This window comes from Histomonas meleagridis (genome assembly GCF_020186115.1).
Source record: "Histomonas meleagridis strain 2922-C6/04-10x chromosome Unknown contig_6, whole genome shotgun sequence".
Taxonomy (NCBI): Eukaryota; Parabasalia; order Tritrichomonadida; family Dientamoebidae; genus Histomonas; species Histomonas meleagridis.
The window spans coordinates 393,254-407,325 of NW_027150902.1; the positions used below are offsets into that span (position 1 = coordinate 393,254).

Below are 14,072 nucleotides of genomic sequence, written 5' to 3' on the forward strand. Positions count from 1 at the left end.
TTTCGCTTTTGTATTTTTCTACTCTGCTTTCATGCATGGCAGCGAATCTTCTACCATTCGCACATGCTCCAGAATCTCAATGATTACAAATTATTCAATATGAATTCTTTTTTTTTCCTTAAACAAATCAGGAAATTGTGTTCATTTTTTTCAAATTTATTCTATTACTACTTAAAAGGGGCTGTGGATGCTTCCTTGGTGTGCAGAGCTCTCCGAGCAAATTTGTGCCATAGGTAAATAAACTAATGATAAAAATTTGGACATGATTGAAAGAATCCTTTCAAAGTTCTGTTCATCACCTCACATTTTTGTTGTTCCTTTTGTAGACTCCTTCATCCAAAATATGACATAAACCATGGAAAACTAGATTTGATAAGTGTTTGTTTGTTATACTTCTTTTTTTTTGATACCTTATATAAGATACGTATCATGTATTTCAGCAGAGCATTTGGAAAATCACTTCTGTCAATTTTATGAGCAACGGGTGTGTATTGATTTTTTTTATTTCAATTTTAGTGACAAAAAAAAAATTTCACTAACATTCACAGAATTGAAGATATTACATAATAGCACAGAGAACTTATATATTTATGTTTTTGTTATTTATGATTATTATTCTGATACAGATATTCTAAATTCTAAAATTTTAAAATTACGATTATTCAAATAAGTAACACAACTAATTTGGATTTGATATGCAAAAACAATATTATTAATGATTGATTTAATGAACCATCATATTTAAGTTTAAATTAATAATTTCATGAAAAATATACCATCTTTGAGAACCCGACACATATTTATTACAAGTTTTTATGAATACATGTTTCTTAAAATGAAAGCTTCTTAAAATATGTATCAAAAGACATTTTTATATCAATTTTCTTTCAAAGCAGAATTTAATTGCATAATTCTTTTTTAACATATACATACAGATTGTTTTTATTTGAAGGAAGATAACATTGAAATGAATTATTGCAAACAAACTAAGTCAAACAAAGGGGTACCCCAAAAATCATGATATTCGCATTTTGTTATTTTTTCATTCCACAACCAAATATTTCATTCAAAGTTTTTCGCCATCAAAACAGCAATCTTTTTTTTAACGACATAAATCAAAATAAAATTCAAGAAGTCACTGAATATTTTCATCTTCCAACATGGAAAAGGAATTATCAAGACTGCATCTCACCAAAAAGCGAAATTCGTTGTTCACAATTGCTCTTAGCATATGATACTATTCGTTTATGGGAATCAACTGTCCAAAACATAACGTTTTATGACAATCGAATTATCGATGTCCAAATGACCTGTGGCTTATGTAATTCATTATTACATGGCACAACAGGTGCAGCGTTAGCCATCTCATTAAATCGCTCATTGTTTTGTCGCCTTGATCTCAGAAAAGACGGTATATTATATCCCAAATCATTTCCAATCCAGAAGATCCCAGATAATTATTCACGTAAATCGAAGAACTCGTTCATGTTAGAGAATTGGCCTGATCCATTTAATTATAATACACTTCTAACATATGATAAGCCCATTAAGCAGACAGTTATCTTTCCGTCATTTCTTTATACGGAGCCAAACTTTAGTTATTACTTACGTAGTCATTTTGGCGGACATTTAATATATTATCTGCAAAATTATTTTATGTATTTTTCCAACTCAACGATCGATTATGTTCAAAACGAATTCAAGAAAGTACCAAAAAACTTGAAAGTTTTGGGTATACACATTAGAACTCATAGAGCAGATAAAGCATTTATAACAGATGAAACACAACTTACAAAAGTTTTGTATCCATTTCTCGATGATTATATCATCAAAGATAAGCCGTATCTATTTATAGCGGTGACACGCGAAAACTTATTTAAAATGTTCGAAGAAAAATATGGAGAAAGAGTGTTCACATCCGACGTGAAAAAGAGACCCGACGGAAGAAAGGCGGACGCAGTCAGAGACTTGGCGTGCCTGATGATGTGCGACAGAATGGTGGGGACTTACAGATCGACGTTTTCGGTGCTGGCGGGCGCGCGAGCGTTGATGAGGCCGTACTACGTGACAATGGGTGTCGACTACGTGTTCAGATTCACGTCGTCGCAAATGGGACTGGTGGCGCCGATCGTGGACGATTTGTTGAATTGGAATTACGTGGTAAATGAAAGAGCGGTGCTAAAGGATAAGTACGAAATGGGAATGAGAGGATTTTATTATTATTTTGTAATATAATAAAGTAAGCTATTGTTTTTAAATGAATATGTCGTCGTGTTATAAATTGATCGACAGTCACAGGAAATATTAAGTTGTATCATAAGTACTAAGGAAAAAATTCATTAATACTTGAAGATCTTTTATAAGGTGAAAAGCATATGATTTGAATTATTGTTTGATATGATGCTTTTCATAATTTTAGATTATTTTGATTTTACGTCTTTGTTTCGTCGTTCTATACATATTTTTTTGATTTTTTTTATATGATTACTCATATTATAAGTATAAAATGTCTAACCAATTGATAATGATTATCTAGTTCAATTTTGTACAAAATAAAAAGATATTGATGATTTAATTCTATATTTAAATATCAATCATTTATATTTATAATTTCTAAAAGAAAAATGAAATCTTACATTTACAACTTTTATATTCATAAATTTAAAATATTCATTAAAATGTTTCAAATGTGATTGAAATAATAAAGTAGTTCCGTTGCAATAGAACATATTCTATAGAATAGGGTTTTTATTTTTAGTCTGTTGAATTATTTCGAACGTTAAAAAACGTTATTAAGATTCAGAAGGTATGTTTAAATTAAAAAACTTGCAAATTGCAAGCAAAAGGGAACCAAAATTTTAGTGCCTTTGTTTCTAGACATAACCAATATCTAAAAGGCGGTGGCGACAAAGCTAGGTTACTTGCTTTAGGGCAAAAATTATTTGGGAAACAGTCATCAGCAAAACCAGATCGAAAGTCATACAAAATATTACAAGCTAAAGAGTACGAGCTAACCATTCCAAAGGTTGAGAAAGAGCGCGTTCATCGTACAATTCAAAGAGCTCCTTTGCCAAACATTGAGCAACCGCCCACACCAGATCAATTTACCGAACGGATTCTTGCAGCACAAGACAAGAACGGTGTTCTTCTTTATCGCTGTAAGTCACTAAATCGTCAAAAAAGCGCCATGGATGATCGTTATAATACATTAATGGACAAAAGTGTTCAACAAAAAGTTCAACTCAAACACAAAATGCGCCGCCTTAAATCAGAACTTGATGAAGCATTAACCAAATCACGACCAAAGAATTCACGAAATGCAGATTTATCTCAAAAGATGAATGAGCTCTCAGAACTTAACCAACAAATTATAGGCCGTATTAATAGCTTCAAGATCTTCAACAATAATAATCGTGCCAATTACCAAAAAGCAGTTCTTTCCCGTTATAAGCCGCGAATGGAAAAACTTCTTGGTCAAATATATCCACATTCAGACAATTTATCATTGTTTGATATCCATAATAAGTTCGAATCCATATCCGAGAAAATCGAAATTGAACTTCAAGAAATCGAAATTCAACTTCGAAATGAACATGATCGAAATGATCAGCTCCAAAAAGAATCACTCATCTTAAAGGAGCAAGAGAATGAGCAAAAAGAAGTCGTAAATAGAATCAAAAGTCAAAACATGAGAAGAGCTAAAGAATTGGATTTGTTAAAAGTTATTGCGGAAAGGGAAATTCACATAATGAAAGAAGAATATGACAAAAAGTTGAATTTGTGTGACGATAGCGACGATAAGGCGGTTGAAGATTTTGACGAGTTTGATGCGGCGCCTTCGTCCGCAAGGGCTGTGGTGGTGACAACAGGGAGAGAAAGAAGGGAAATTAAAAGATCACCTTCGCAAAAGGCATTGTTCCAAAGAGATGCGATTTGTCCGAAAACAATCGATGTGGAAGAATGTATAGAAAAACAAAAGACAAGGCTTTTGGAAATGATAAGCCAATCAATTGTATAAATATTTTGCTTTGTTTGTAATAATGATATAAATGATTTGATTTAATTTCATTAATGAGTAAAATACTAAAAAAAAAAGAACGTAAAAGGATTAAATGTTGTTATATGATTATGTTTTCATTAATAATATGTTGTAATAAAGAATTAAATTTTCTTCTGAAGACATGCCGATAGAACGATAAACAATGTTTCAAATCAAAACCGTTATATTTCATAGAAATAACCTCTACGATACCTATCGTACTATTTTTTGTTTTTTGATGCTTTTTGATGCATAAACTAAATGCTTCCAACGCAATCTGTAGTGGCGCACAACGAGATCAATTCCAGCACACCGCTTTTGGAGAAAAGAAGAATTATTGGCTCGCTGAGAGAAAGAACAATTTTTGTACCTGTAAATTCTCGCGCTGAAATCCCATTCAAAAATAATACCATAAATAATCAGATCTATGATTTTTCTATGTTTCTTAAAGAAATGGGCAATAGAATCAATGATCATGTTGAACGAACACTTGATCTTCAAGAAAATATTATTGACATCAAAATCAAAGAAATTGATGATACAATATGCAAGCAACGAAATGAGCAAGTAAGACTTGAAAGACAATTAAAGAAAATCAAGAAAACCATCATTTCCAAAAGACACAAGGCTATATTTCCCACTCCGCAAAACCAAGCACTGAATTTCCAATAAGTTTAAATTTAAATTTCCCCACACCACAAATTACTCCAACTACAAATTGTAAATAAGATCCAAAACAACAAACACTCCTTTACCTGAAATTCTAACAAAGATTTTCATTTTAAAATTCATCGGAATGATAAAACATAAATCCTTATAATAAAAAGGTTTTTGTTGATGTTTTTTAGGACTGATTAAAACATAAAAAGTCAAAAAAACGATTAAAATATTCTGAATAATAACATAACATAAACAAGCCTGGATCTATGGTTCTGGCCCTGTTACTCTGCTTTTCTCAATGTACATCTGTTGAGAATCGAAACGTCATTGGCCAGAATCGGAAATTTCAAAATCATTGGGAATATGGCGGATATTCATATTTTAAAGATGGAAAATTGGTTTTAGTTCCTGGTGATAGGCTATCTAAAGGATATATCTGGTGTACGTCTAGACTTCCTGTAACAAATTGGTCGTCTACATCAACTTTTTCATTTCAAAATGATTCTAATTTCAACCAATTTGGAATATGGATAACTTCAAATTATGGCCAAGTTGGTGATGTGTTTGGTGGACCTTCCAAATTTTCCGGCATTTCTGTGCTTTGTCGATTTCAAGATGGAATATTGAAAATTGAAGTCCGTCAAAACGACGGAACTTTATCTTTTCTTCCAATCCACTTCTATCCTGAGCATGAATTTCGTCTTATCAAACCTAAAGTTTCTATTCAAATTACAGCAACATTAAATATCGTCAAAATAAATCTTAAACATGACAACAAAGAGACCATTATTTTTGATGATCAGCCACTTGTTAATCCTTCACACTTTTGGTTTGGCATTACATCATTTAATTCACAAGATGGCTCTCCATTAATTGTTAATTCTGTCAAGCTCACAGGGATGAAAGAACGCCTTCGCGATGACGAAATCGTAAAGCAGAAATCATCTAATAACACCGCACTCATTACTCTTAATCAACTTCTTCATTCAAATCAGACAATCAATGTTAGTCAAGTCATTGAAAGCGTTGAGTTGCTGTCTAACCATAGTCGTTCACTTGCTGGCTCCCGTTCTGTTATACTTTTGTTTCATGAGAAACTATTCGGATTTGCAGATGCATGGACACGTCGTTCTGTCATCATTAAAAACCAAGAAAAGAACATACAGCAAACATTGCACTATTCACTGTTCGAAGTTGAACAGTTTGTGTACGACTTCAGTAATAATGTTGAAGACGAAATGCAAAAATTCCAAAGAAAAGTGTCGGAAATTGAAATTGACGTTGCAAACGAACTTAGAGAATCAATGATCGATGGGAAAGCAGAAGAAATAGAGAAAAGTGACTTGTTGCCAAAGATACTGTTGGCAACGGCATTTGTGGAATGCGTTTTAGCTATTGTTTTTGTAAATAAATTGTTTTTGTGTTAGAATTAAATATTTAACTGTTTGCTTTTTGTTATTCATCGCAAATGCTTCATGTGTAACTCGAAATATTATTAAGTTATATTATTCAGTTATAAATAAGCAATTTGCTTCGAATATTATTAATCGATAATATTCTTGAGAAGAAGTTCTAATGAGAAGTCATATATAATTAATAAGTAAGAATTAATATTAGTGTTTGTTATTAATGCATTTCACCTTTAATAAAAAGATTTATATTACATTGGTAACTTTATCTAGATTACCCATCATTAATAAATGAATTTTTTTTGTGTATTCTAATACTCTTATCATATAATCATTAATGATTTACCAAGAATATATTTATTCATCATTTTAAACAAAAACCATTTTCAAAATTAAACACAAAGCAGCAAACCACAAAATTTAATATTTTACATATAAAATTATCGCGTAATCACAAATTTTATTTATATACTTAATATCCGGTTTCGAACATCGAGTCCGCGTCGATGTTGATCAGCGCAGTTACTTCTCCTTCCACGCGCGAATGCTTTGCGACGTCTCTTAGCCACGGGTGCATCAGCCCCTGCTTGGGCGTCATCCGCTCCGTTTGGCTAATCGTCAGCAGCCGCCGGATGAAGTCCTTTGCGTCACTTGACACATTTTGCCACGCATCAGATCTGAACGAAAAAATCCCGCGTATGACCCGTTGGCGAGCCCGCTGGTTGTTTGGCTGTGGAAACGGAAATCTCCCGGAGAGCATCGAATAAACGCAAACGCCAAATGACCACATGTCAACTTCGTATGAGTATGAGCGTCTTTGAAGAATCTCTGGAGCAACATATGACAGTGTTCCGAGAAACTCATTCATTCCGTTTGGAATACAACGAGTTGCAAATCCAAAATCGCTCAGTACTAATAAAGGAATTTGATCATTGGTGTTGAAAACTAAAAAGTTACAAAGCTTGATGTCCCTATGAACAACACCTTGCTTTCGGAGTTGCTTTAGAGTTTCAAGCATTGATACAACCATGACTTTACATATTGCCTCCGGAATTCCATTAGGATAATATTTTCTAATGTATGTATAAAGAGTGCCTCCAGGGGCATAAGGCATTGTAATACAGTAGAATTGCATGTATTGAAATGCATCTCTGATTTTGATAATTGTATCAATGTTAAACTCTGAAATTAATTGTACTTCATTTAATATCCTCAATTCTTTGTTTGGCTTCCTTTTGATTAGTTTAATTACAAGCTTTTCCCCAGTTAAAGGGTCTGATGTTTGAAAAACAAGAGAGTTATCTGTTATACACAAGAGAAGTTCGAGGCAATAACCATTGATTGTTGCACCGAGTGTCGGGTTATCAACTTCTGATGTATAGAATAACCCATCATCCTCAATCATTTGCCCACTAAAAATATAATAAAAGTGTCACGCCATTGAAAACAAAATCCGGCAAATTCAAATTCATCGTTATTTGACTGAAAAATTTATGATGCTTTTGAATAAACAAACCGACATATACAATATAGTTCTGTGTCATTTGACATGATTTGTGTGTAAAATGATCGTTTTGGGTTGGACAGGAATATAAAAAGTCGCAATTACGACAAATGTTCATTTGCCAACTTAAACTTTCATCAATGGAAAAAATAACATAATTCGCAGCCATTTAACGTCACCAGTCAGCGGATTTTCACAAATAACTTTTCGAAATTAGTAATATTTATTGATCAAAATTTACTTTTCCTATTGATAATGGTAAAACAGAAGTTGGTACAGAAATGTAAAATAATCCATTCTTAATATATTTATACTCAAATGATGGGGTGTAAATTGAGGCTGCATTAATTCATGTCATTTTAAGGGTATACCCAAATTCCACTTTTTGAATATCATTGAGAACGATTTTCCGGCGAATAATTTTGAATATAATGAAATTTTGCTTTAAATTTATGTTCTGTTTCCTTCATTTTTTTATTAGTCAAGGAATGTCAAGTAATAAATCAATTCAAGAAGCTAAGAGATTGATCCAAGAAAGCGATGCCGTTTTAATTGGTGCAGGGTCTGGACTTTCAGCAGCAGGAGGACTGAATTATATTGATCCAATTTATTTCCAAACACATTATCCAGGATTTTCTAAATGTGGAGCCAAAAATTTATGGGAATGTGTTGGTCATTTTTGGGAAGTTAATAACAAAAATTATTTACAATATTATGCATTTTGGGCCACACACATTAATAATATTCGATATCAAACTGAAGGATTACAAATCTATAAAAATCTTTATGATTTAGTAAAGAACAAAAATTACTTTGTAGCAACTACAAACACAGATGGGCAATTTTACAAATCGGGATTTGATGCTACAAAAATATTTGCAATGCAAGGAGATTATATGAATTTCCAATGTTCTGTTCCTTGTTGTCAAGAAGTATTTAATAACAATGAAATGGTACAAAGAATGTTAAAGAATATGAACTATAAAACTATGTCAATACAAGAAAACGATGTTCCACATTGTGGAAACTTCTTAGTTCCAAATCTTCGAAAAGATGAACTCTTTGTCGAAAAGCCAAACTTTGTTAATTATCCAAATTATATGAAATTTTTAAGAGAAAATGAAAACAAAAAACTCGTTTTGTTGGAACTTGGTGTTGGATTTAATTCTCCTGGCGCTCTAAGAATACCATTCGAAGAATTTGTTTATAAGATTCCTAATTTGAAACTAATCAGAATTAATCAGAATGATCCACAGTTTTTCTATCGAATCGAAAATCGCTCAATTGTTATTCAAGAAGATTTAAATGCAACATTTCAAGAATTCATTAAATAAAATTAAAATATTTTAATAAAAAATCGTTCCGTATATTGTTATTTTTATTTACATTTTTTTTTTTTTTTTAGAATTTTATATAAGGGAATGTGTCCATTTGAATATTTTCAAATATTGATAAGAAATATCAATTTTTAGAAATAAATTTTTTGTTTCTTTTTATTAGCTTCTGTGTATTGATTAAGTAATTTAACTATTTCAGTATGACCATTACTAGAAGAATAATCAAGTGCAATTCTAAATGATTTGAATAGTTTTCAAATATAATTTTATAATATCGAATTATATAAATAAATATTGAATGTAATTCATAAATATCATTATCACTAATAGCAAATTTTTTATTTTTAAGAAGAATTTCAACTATTTCTATATGACCATAATAAGATGCTTCAATAAGTGCTGACCAAAATATACCAAATAATTTCCAAATATTATTAAGAATTTCCACATCATTAAAATAAAATTTATATAAAAAATTTAAACATCTTTAATATTAATATCAATTCCTTCTTGTTTAATAAGTAAATTCACTATTTCTATATTACCTTTTAAAGATGCATAAATTAAAGCTGTTCTAAAATTATTAAATAAATTCCAAATATTATTTCAAAATATTAAATAATTCAAACAAATTCTAAACAAATAAAAAATCCATCTTTAGCATTTATATCAATACCTTTTTGTTCAAGAAGTAATTTAACTATATCAGGGAAATTTTTAAAAGATGCATAGATAAGTGCAGTTTCAAATTATTTCATTAAATTCCAAATAACATTTCACAACTTCAAATTAAAAAAATTTACATTAAATAAAACGAAATAATGTCTCGAGCATTTATATCAATTCCTTCTTGTTCTAAAACATATTTTACATGTTCAATATTACCTGATTTTGATGAAAAAACTAAAATATTTTTTGGAATTGTATTTGATTTTAGGAAATGCTTTGTTAGAAATATGTTTCCAATTCTTGCTGATTCATTAATAATAACATCATTGATTTCCATTCCTGCTTCTTGTAGATAAGAAAAAATCTCAAAATTATAATATGAAACACATTTCTTTCCTAATTCTTCTAAATTATTGATTTCAACAATTTTATTTTCATAAAGATATTTAAAGATATCATTTCGATGGAATTCAATTGCAGTTTCATATGCATCTTCAAATGTTGAATGATTTTGTTCACATAAATGAATAATTTCAAGATTTCCACTTGCAACTGCATATTTTCCTGTATTATATAATGTGGAACCATTCAGAAGTAAATATTTAAAACATTTAACTGAATTAAAAAATGCTGCATAATCAATTAATGTAACATTTCTTCGATTAACAAATGAACATCTTTCATAAAGTGATGGCTTAATTCTTTGATTATAATCAAAATTTGTTTGCGATGATATTTTTTGGAGTTTTTCTATATCATCACTTCGAATTATTTTGGTAATTTTATTATGATTAACTCCTTCTTTAATTAATTTTTTATGAAGTTCGAAATTATTTCTTTGGAGTTCTTTAATGTTTTGTTTGAAATATTCGAAAAAATTTTCATTTTCTATTTCTTCTTTTGACATATAATGTATAAAATATTGTTTATTTTTCCCTTTTACTATTTTTGAATCAAGTAAATTATGCTCAATTAAAATATCAAGAAGATAATATGATTCAAGTGTGCCTTTATTAAGAAGAAAGCGAATAAGTACGTCGAAAATATTTGAATTACTTCTTTTATTCTGCTCATGTGATTCAATCTCTTTCATAAAATTAAAATATAAATCAAAATCTTTCATTCGTATAACACAAATATTATATATCAATTGAATAACAGTTGTATTAAAGGAAATTGGATAAAGATCATCAAATTTTGTTATTAATAAATTAATTGATTCATTAATATTTCCCTGGTTTAAACTAAAAATAATCTGTTTTGCTGATTGAGCTATTTCCCATTCATTTTGCAATTCTTGAAAATTTTGTTTTTTCATGACAAGGTTCAAAAATGATGTGATAAAACGTTTATTTTTCTGAATGGTTAACGGTCGTGTTTGTACGTTAATGCATTTTATTCTGTTATTAGCATTATATTGTTGTCTACATATAATATAATTTAAAGCTGTTTGAGTTGGGTGTATTCTAAATTCATAAAAAAATATTCGCATAGCAAATTTTTTGAAAGCTTTCAAACAAGCAATAACAAAGAATATTCCATAATAAATACAGTTTAAACTTTCGGAATGGCAGAGCAGGCCTGCTCCGATTTTGTCTGCTTATGAGGAGCCTTCAACGTCGAAAACAACAGAGCAGACAAAAGCCACTTTTGAAATCGTGAAAGACCAAATGAAAACAGAAAAAACCATTAACAAAATGAAAATATTTTTATTTTGTTCTCATAAAACACAGTTGGACAAGAAAATTTTATAATAAAATTAAAATATGAATGAAATCTATCTAAATAATCGAACACTTCCAAAGCATCAGCTGACAGCCTGTCAGAAATATTGAATAAAACCGAAACGTTTGGCGGAAATTGAAAGGTTCAAACAAAGCTTGTGAAAACACCGAAATTTGTCTTAGTAAAAAGGTTAAAAAAACTATTTTAAAGAGAATAGGCATATGATTCTTTATTTGAACTTCTTGTTGATTTGTTCGCCGAGCCAATCTAAACCTTCATAAAGTCCATCGCCGGTTGTTGCACATGTGCCTTGAACTTGCCATGGACGGTTTGTGATTGTGTTAAGTCTCAGGCGGTTACCCAATTCCTGTGGCTTGATAGCGTTTGGAAGATCTTGCTTGTTTGCATAAACTAAAAGAATTGAGTCACGTAATTCATCTTCTTCAAGCAACTTGTGAAGTTCATCACGGGCTTCATCAATACGACCAATATCGTTTGAATCGACAACGAAAATGAGTCCTTGTGTGTTGTGGAAATAGTGGCGCCATAAAGCACGTATACGATCTTGACCTCCAACATCCCAAACGTTCATGTTAAATCCCTTATATTCGATAGTTTCGACGTTGAAACCGATTGTTGGAATTGTTGTAACATGTTCACCAAGTTTGAGCTTGTAAAGAACGGTTGTCTTACCAGCTGCATCAAGACCAAGCATAAGGCAACGAGTTTCACGGTTTCCGAACCATTTCTTGAAGAGATCGCTGAAGAAGAGGCCCATTACAAATGTGAACCAAAAAGCGGTTTCTGTCAATATTGAATGAAAGAGCTGATGGCCAACGATGGGACCCAAAAAGAAGAAGTTTTCTGGCTCGTTTTATGTCACTTAAAAAACAAATTTCGACCTGAAAATCATCTTGATTTAAGTTGAGGGATAAATGTGTTTTACAATAAAGACATTCAATTAATTATTAAGTCGAAAGACGCCTTAATTTCATTACTGTATTTTATTCATCATTCAAGCAGACATTGTCAATTGGAAGTATAAAAAAGTGCTATGCGCGGGGTTGAAATACCTGAAAAACTCAAACCTTATGTTGAAACAAATGATATGCTAGATAATACATATGATATCAATGAAATAAAAAGTATATTTCAAAGGCTTGCTAATCTAGAAGATAAAAGTTATATTAATATTGCATATAGACATCTCTTAACACTTGCAAAAAGAAGGATTGCAAATCAAAAGTTTTATGTTAACTTATATAAAGAATTAGTTTCAACATTAGGAAATCGCCTCAATAAAAATTTGGAAGATGGATTTTTTGAAAGGAAAATCAAAATGTATGAAGTCAGTGACAAACTGAGAGAAGCTCTAGTTCATGACGACGTTAAAAGCTTTGAGATATATTCACAAAACATTAGTTTCAAAAGATTAATTTTAATTGCAGCTCGTTTTGGAGCCTTTCGAATCTTCAAATCATTAGAACACGTATACCATAATAGTGATGATTATAATAAAGCCAAAATTGAACGCAATATTGTTTCTAGTGGATCAATTGAAATTGCATCACATTATAATATAACCGCAAAAGGGAATACACTTCTGGACGTCGCACTAAAATTTAATCAAACGCAAATGTTTGAGTACTTACGTAATCATCACATTGGTGAGTTTCAATATTCCATTAAAGGTCCGATCGCGAATGATGACTTACGTACTTTGATTAAAGTTTCACAAAATCCTCCAGAACTACGATATCCACCACAAGGATACATTTATTCAGCAAGGAAGGGATCAATGATATGCTTAATGTATTATATTGAGTATTTAGATGTAAGTGTCGATAGCGCTGAATGGTATTCGACTGCAAATCGGTCATTGATAACATTCGCTGTTGGAAAGGATTTGTTGATGCTAAAATACCTTTTGTATAAAGGAGCAAGTATATATACAAAGTCAGGATGCATTGGTCCGACAACAGCATTGCAAACGGGACTTAGTTCCAGTGATGATGAAATTGTTCAGTTCTTGAAAAGCAGGTTTTCACAATAACAGTAAAAATTTCATCGTTTTTATTTTGATGTGATTAAAAATTAAATTATAATTTTAAGATTCATTTTAGTATTTAGGTTTGACACATATGAAATTGGTTTAAATTTCAATAATTAAGTAACTTAATATATTCTTATTGTTCTCTTCTCATAATATGAAGCTTTAATAGACATGATTTTAAAATGTTTTACTAATCGATTTTTTCTTTATAATTAAACAAGATGAATAAAGAATTGTTAAAGAATGAAAATTAAATTTAATATATAAGTTTATGTGTTTTATAAATTTTTTTGATGTAAATCGCATTGAAGTACAAATTTAATATGAATTAATAGAATTTATTCTGATATATTCGTAAATAATAATTATTATAAATTCTTATAATAATTTTTATTTATTTATATATTATATATAGATATTCATAAAAGAGTAATTCCATATTTTAACATTCATTATTCTGTAAATAAAAATTCAATATCACAATATGTTGTACTTTTGATCACTTGATAAAAAAAATTATATAAAAAATGCAAGAAGAGGAAATAAAGAAAAGAGAAAAGAAAAGAGAAAAAAAGAAAACTTAAGCATATTTAAATATCTCGGGCAAACCTAAAGAATTGTATTTCGTACTCATAAAAAATGCAAAAATTTTCATTAAATGAATATAAGCAAATTT

The 14,072-nt window shown here is 30.2% G+C and overlaps 4 protein-coding genes across 4 annotated transcripts; 2 read left to right on the plus strand and 2 right to left on the minus strand.

Moving 5' to 3' along the window:
- Positions 1-1,305: 1,305 nt before the first annotated feature.
- GO595_007970 (uncharacterized protein) lies at positions 1,306-4,018 on the plus strand (the record flags this gene model as incomplete). The annotated part of the gene is made up of 2 exons (XM_067921492.1): positions 1,306-2,102; positions 2,878-4,018. 2 exons carry the CDS (start codon positions 1,306-1,308, stop codon positions 4,016-4,018), a joined length of 1,938 nt encoding a protein of 645 aa, XP_067771804.1.
- Positions 4,019-4,965: 947 nt separating this feature from the next.
- On the plus strand, positions 4,966-6,126 carry GO595_007971 (putative vesicular mannose-binding lectin; the record flags this gene model as incomplete). Its single annotated transcript, XM_067921493.1, has 1 exon — positions 4,966-6,126. One exon carries the CDS (start codon positions 4,966-4,968, stop codon positions 6,124-6,126), a length of 1,161 nt encoding a protein of 386 aa, XP_067771805.1.
- A 454-nt stretch (positions 6,127-6,580) lies between these two features.
- GO595_007972 (CAMK protein kinase) lies at positions 6,581-7,513 on the minus strand (the record flags this gene model as incomplete). The annotated part of the gene is made up of 1 exon (XM_067921494.1): positions 6,581-7,513. One exon carries the CDS (start codon positions 7,511-7,513, stop codon positions 6,581-6,583), a length of 933 nt encoding a protein of 310 aa, XP_067771806.1.
- A 4,059-nt stretch (positions 7,514-11,572) lies between these two features.
- On the minus strand, positions 11,573-12,121 carry GO595_007973 (ARF/SAR superfamily; the record flags this gene model as incomplete). Its single annotated transcript, XM_067921495.1, has 1 exon — positions 11,573-12,121. One exon carries the CDS (start codon positions 12,119-12,121, stop codon positions 11,573-11,575), a length of 549 nt encoding a protein of 182 aa, XP_067771807.1.
- Positions 12,122-14,072: the final 1,951 nt, after the last annotated feature.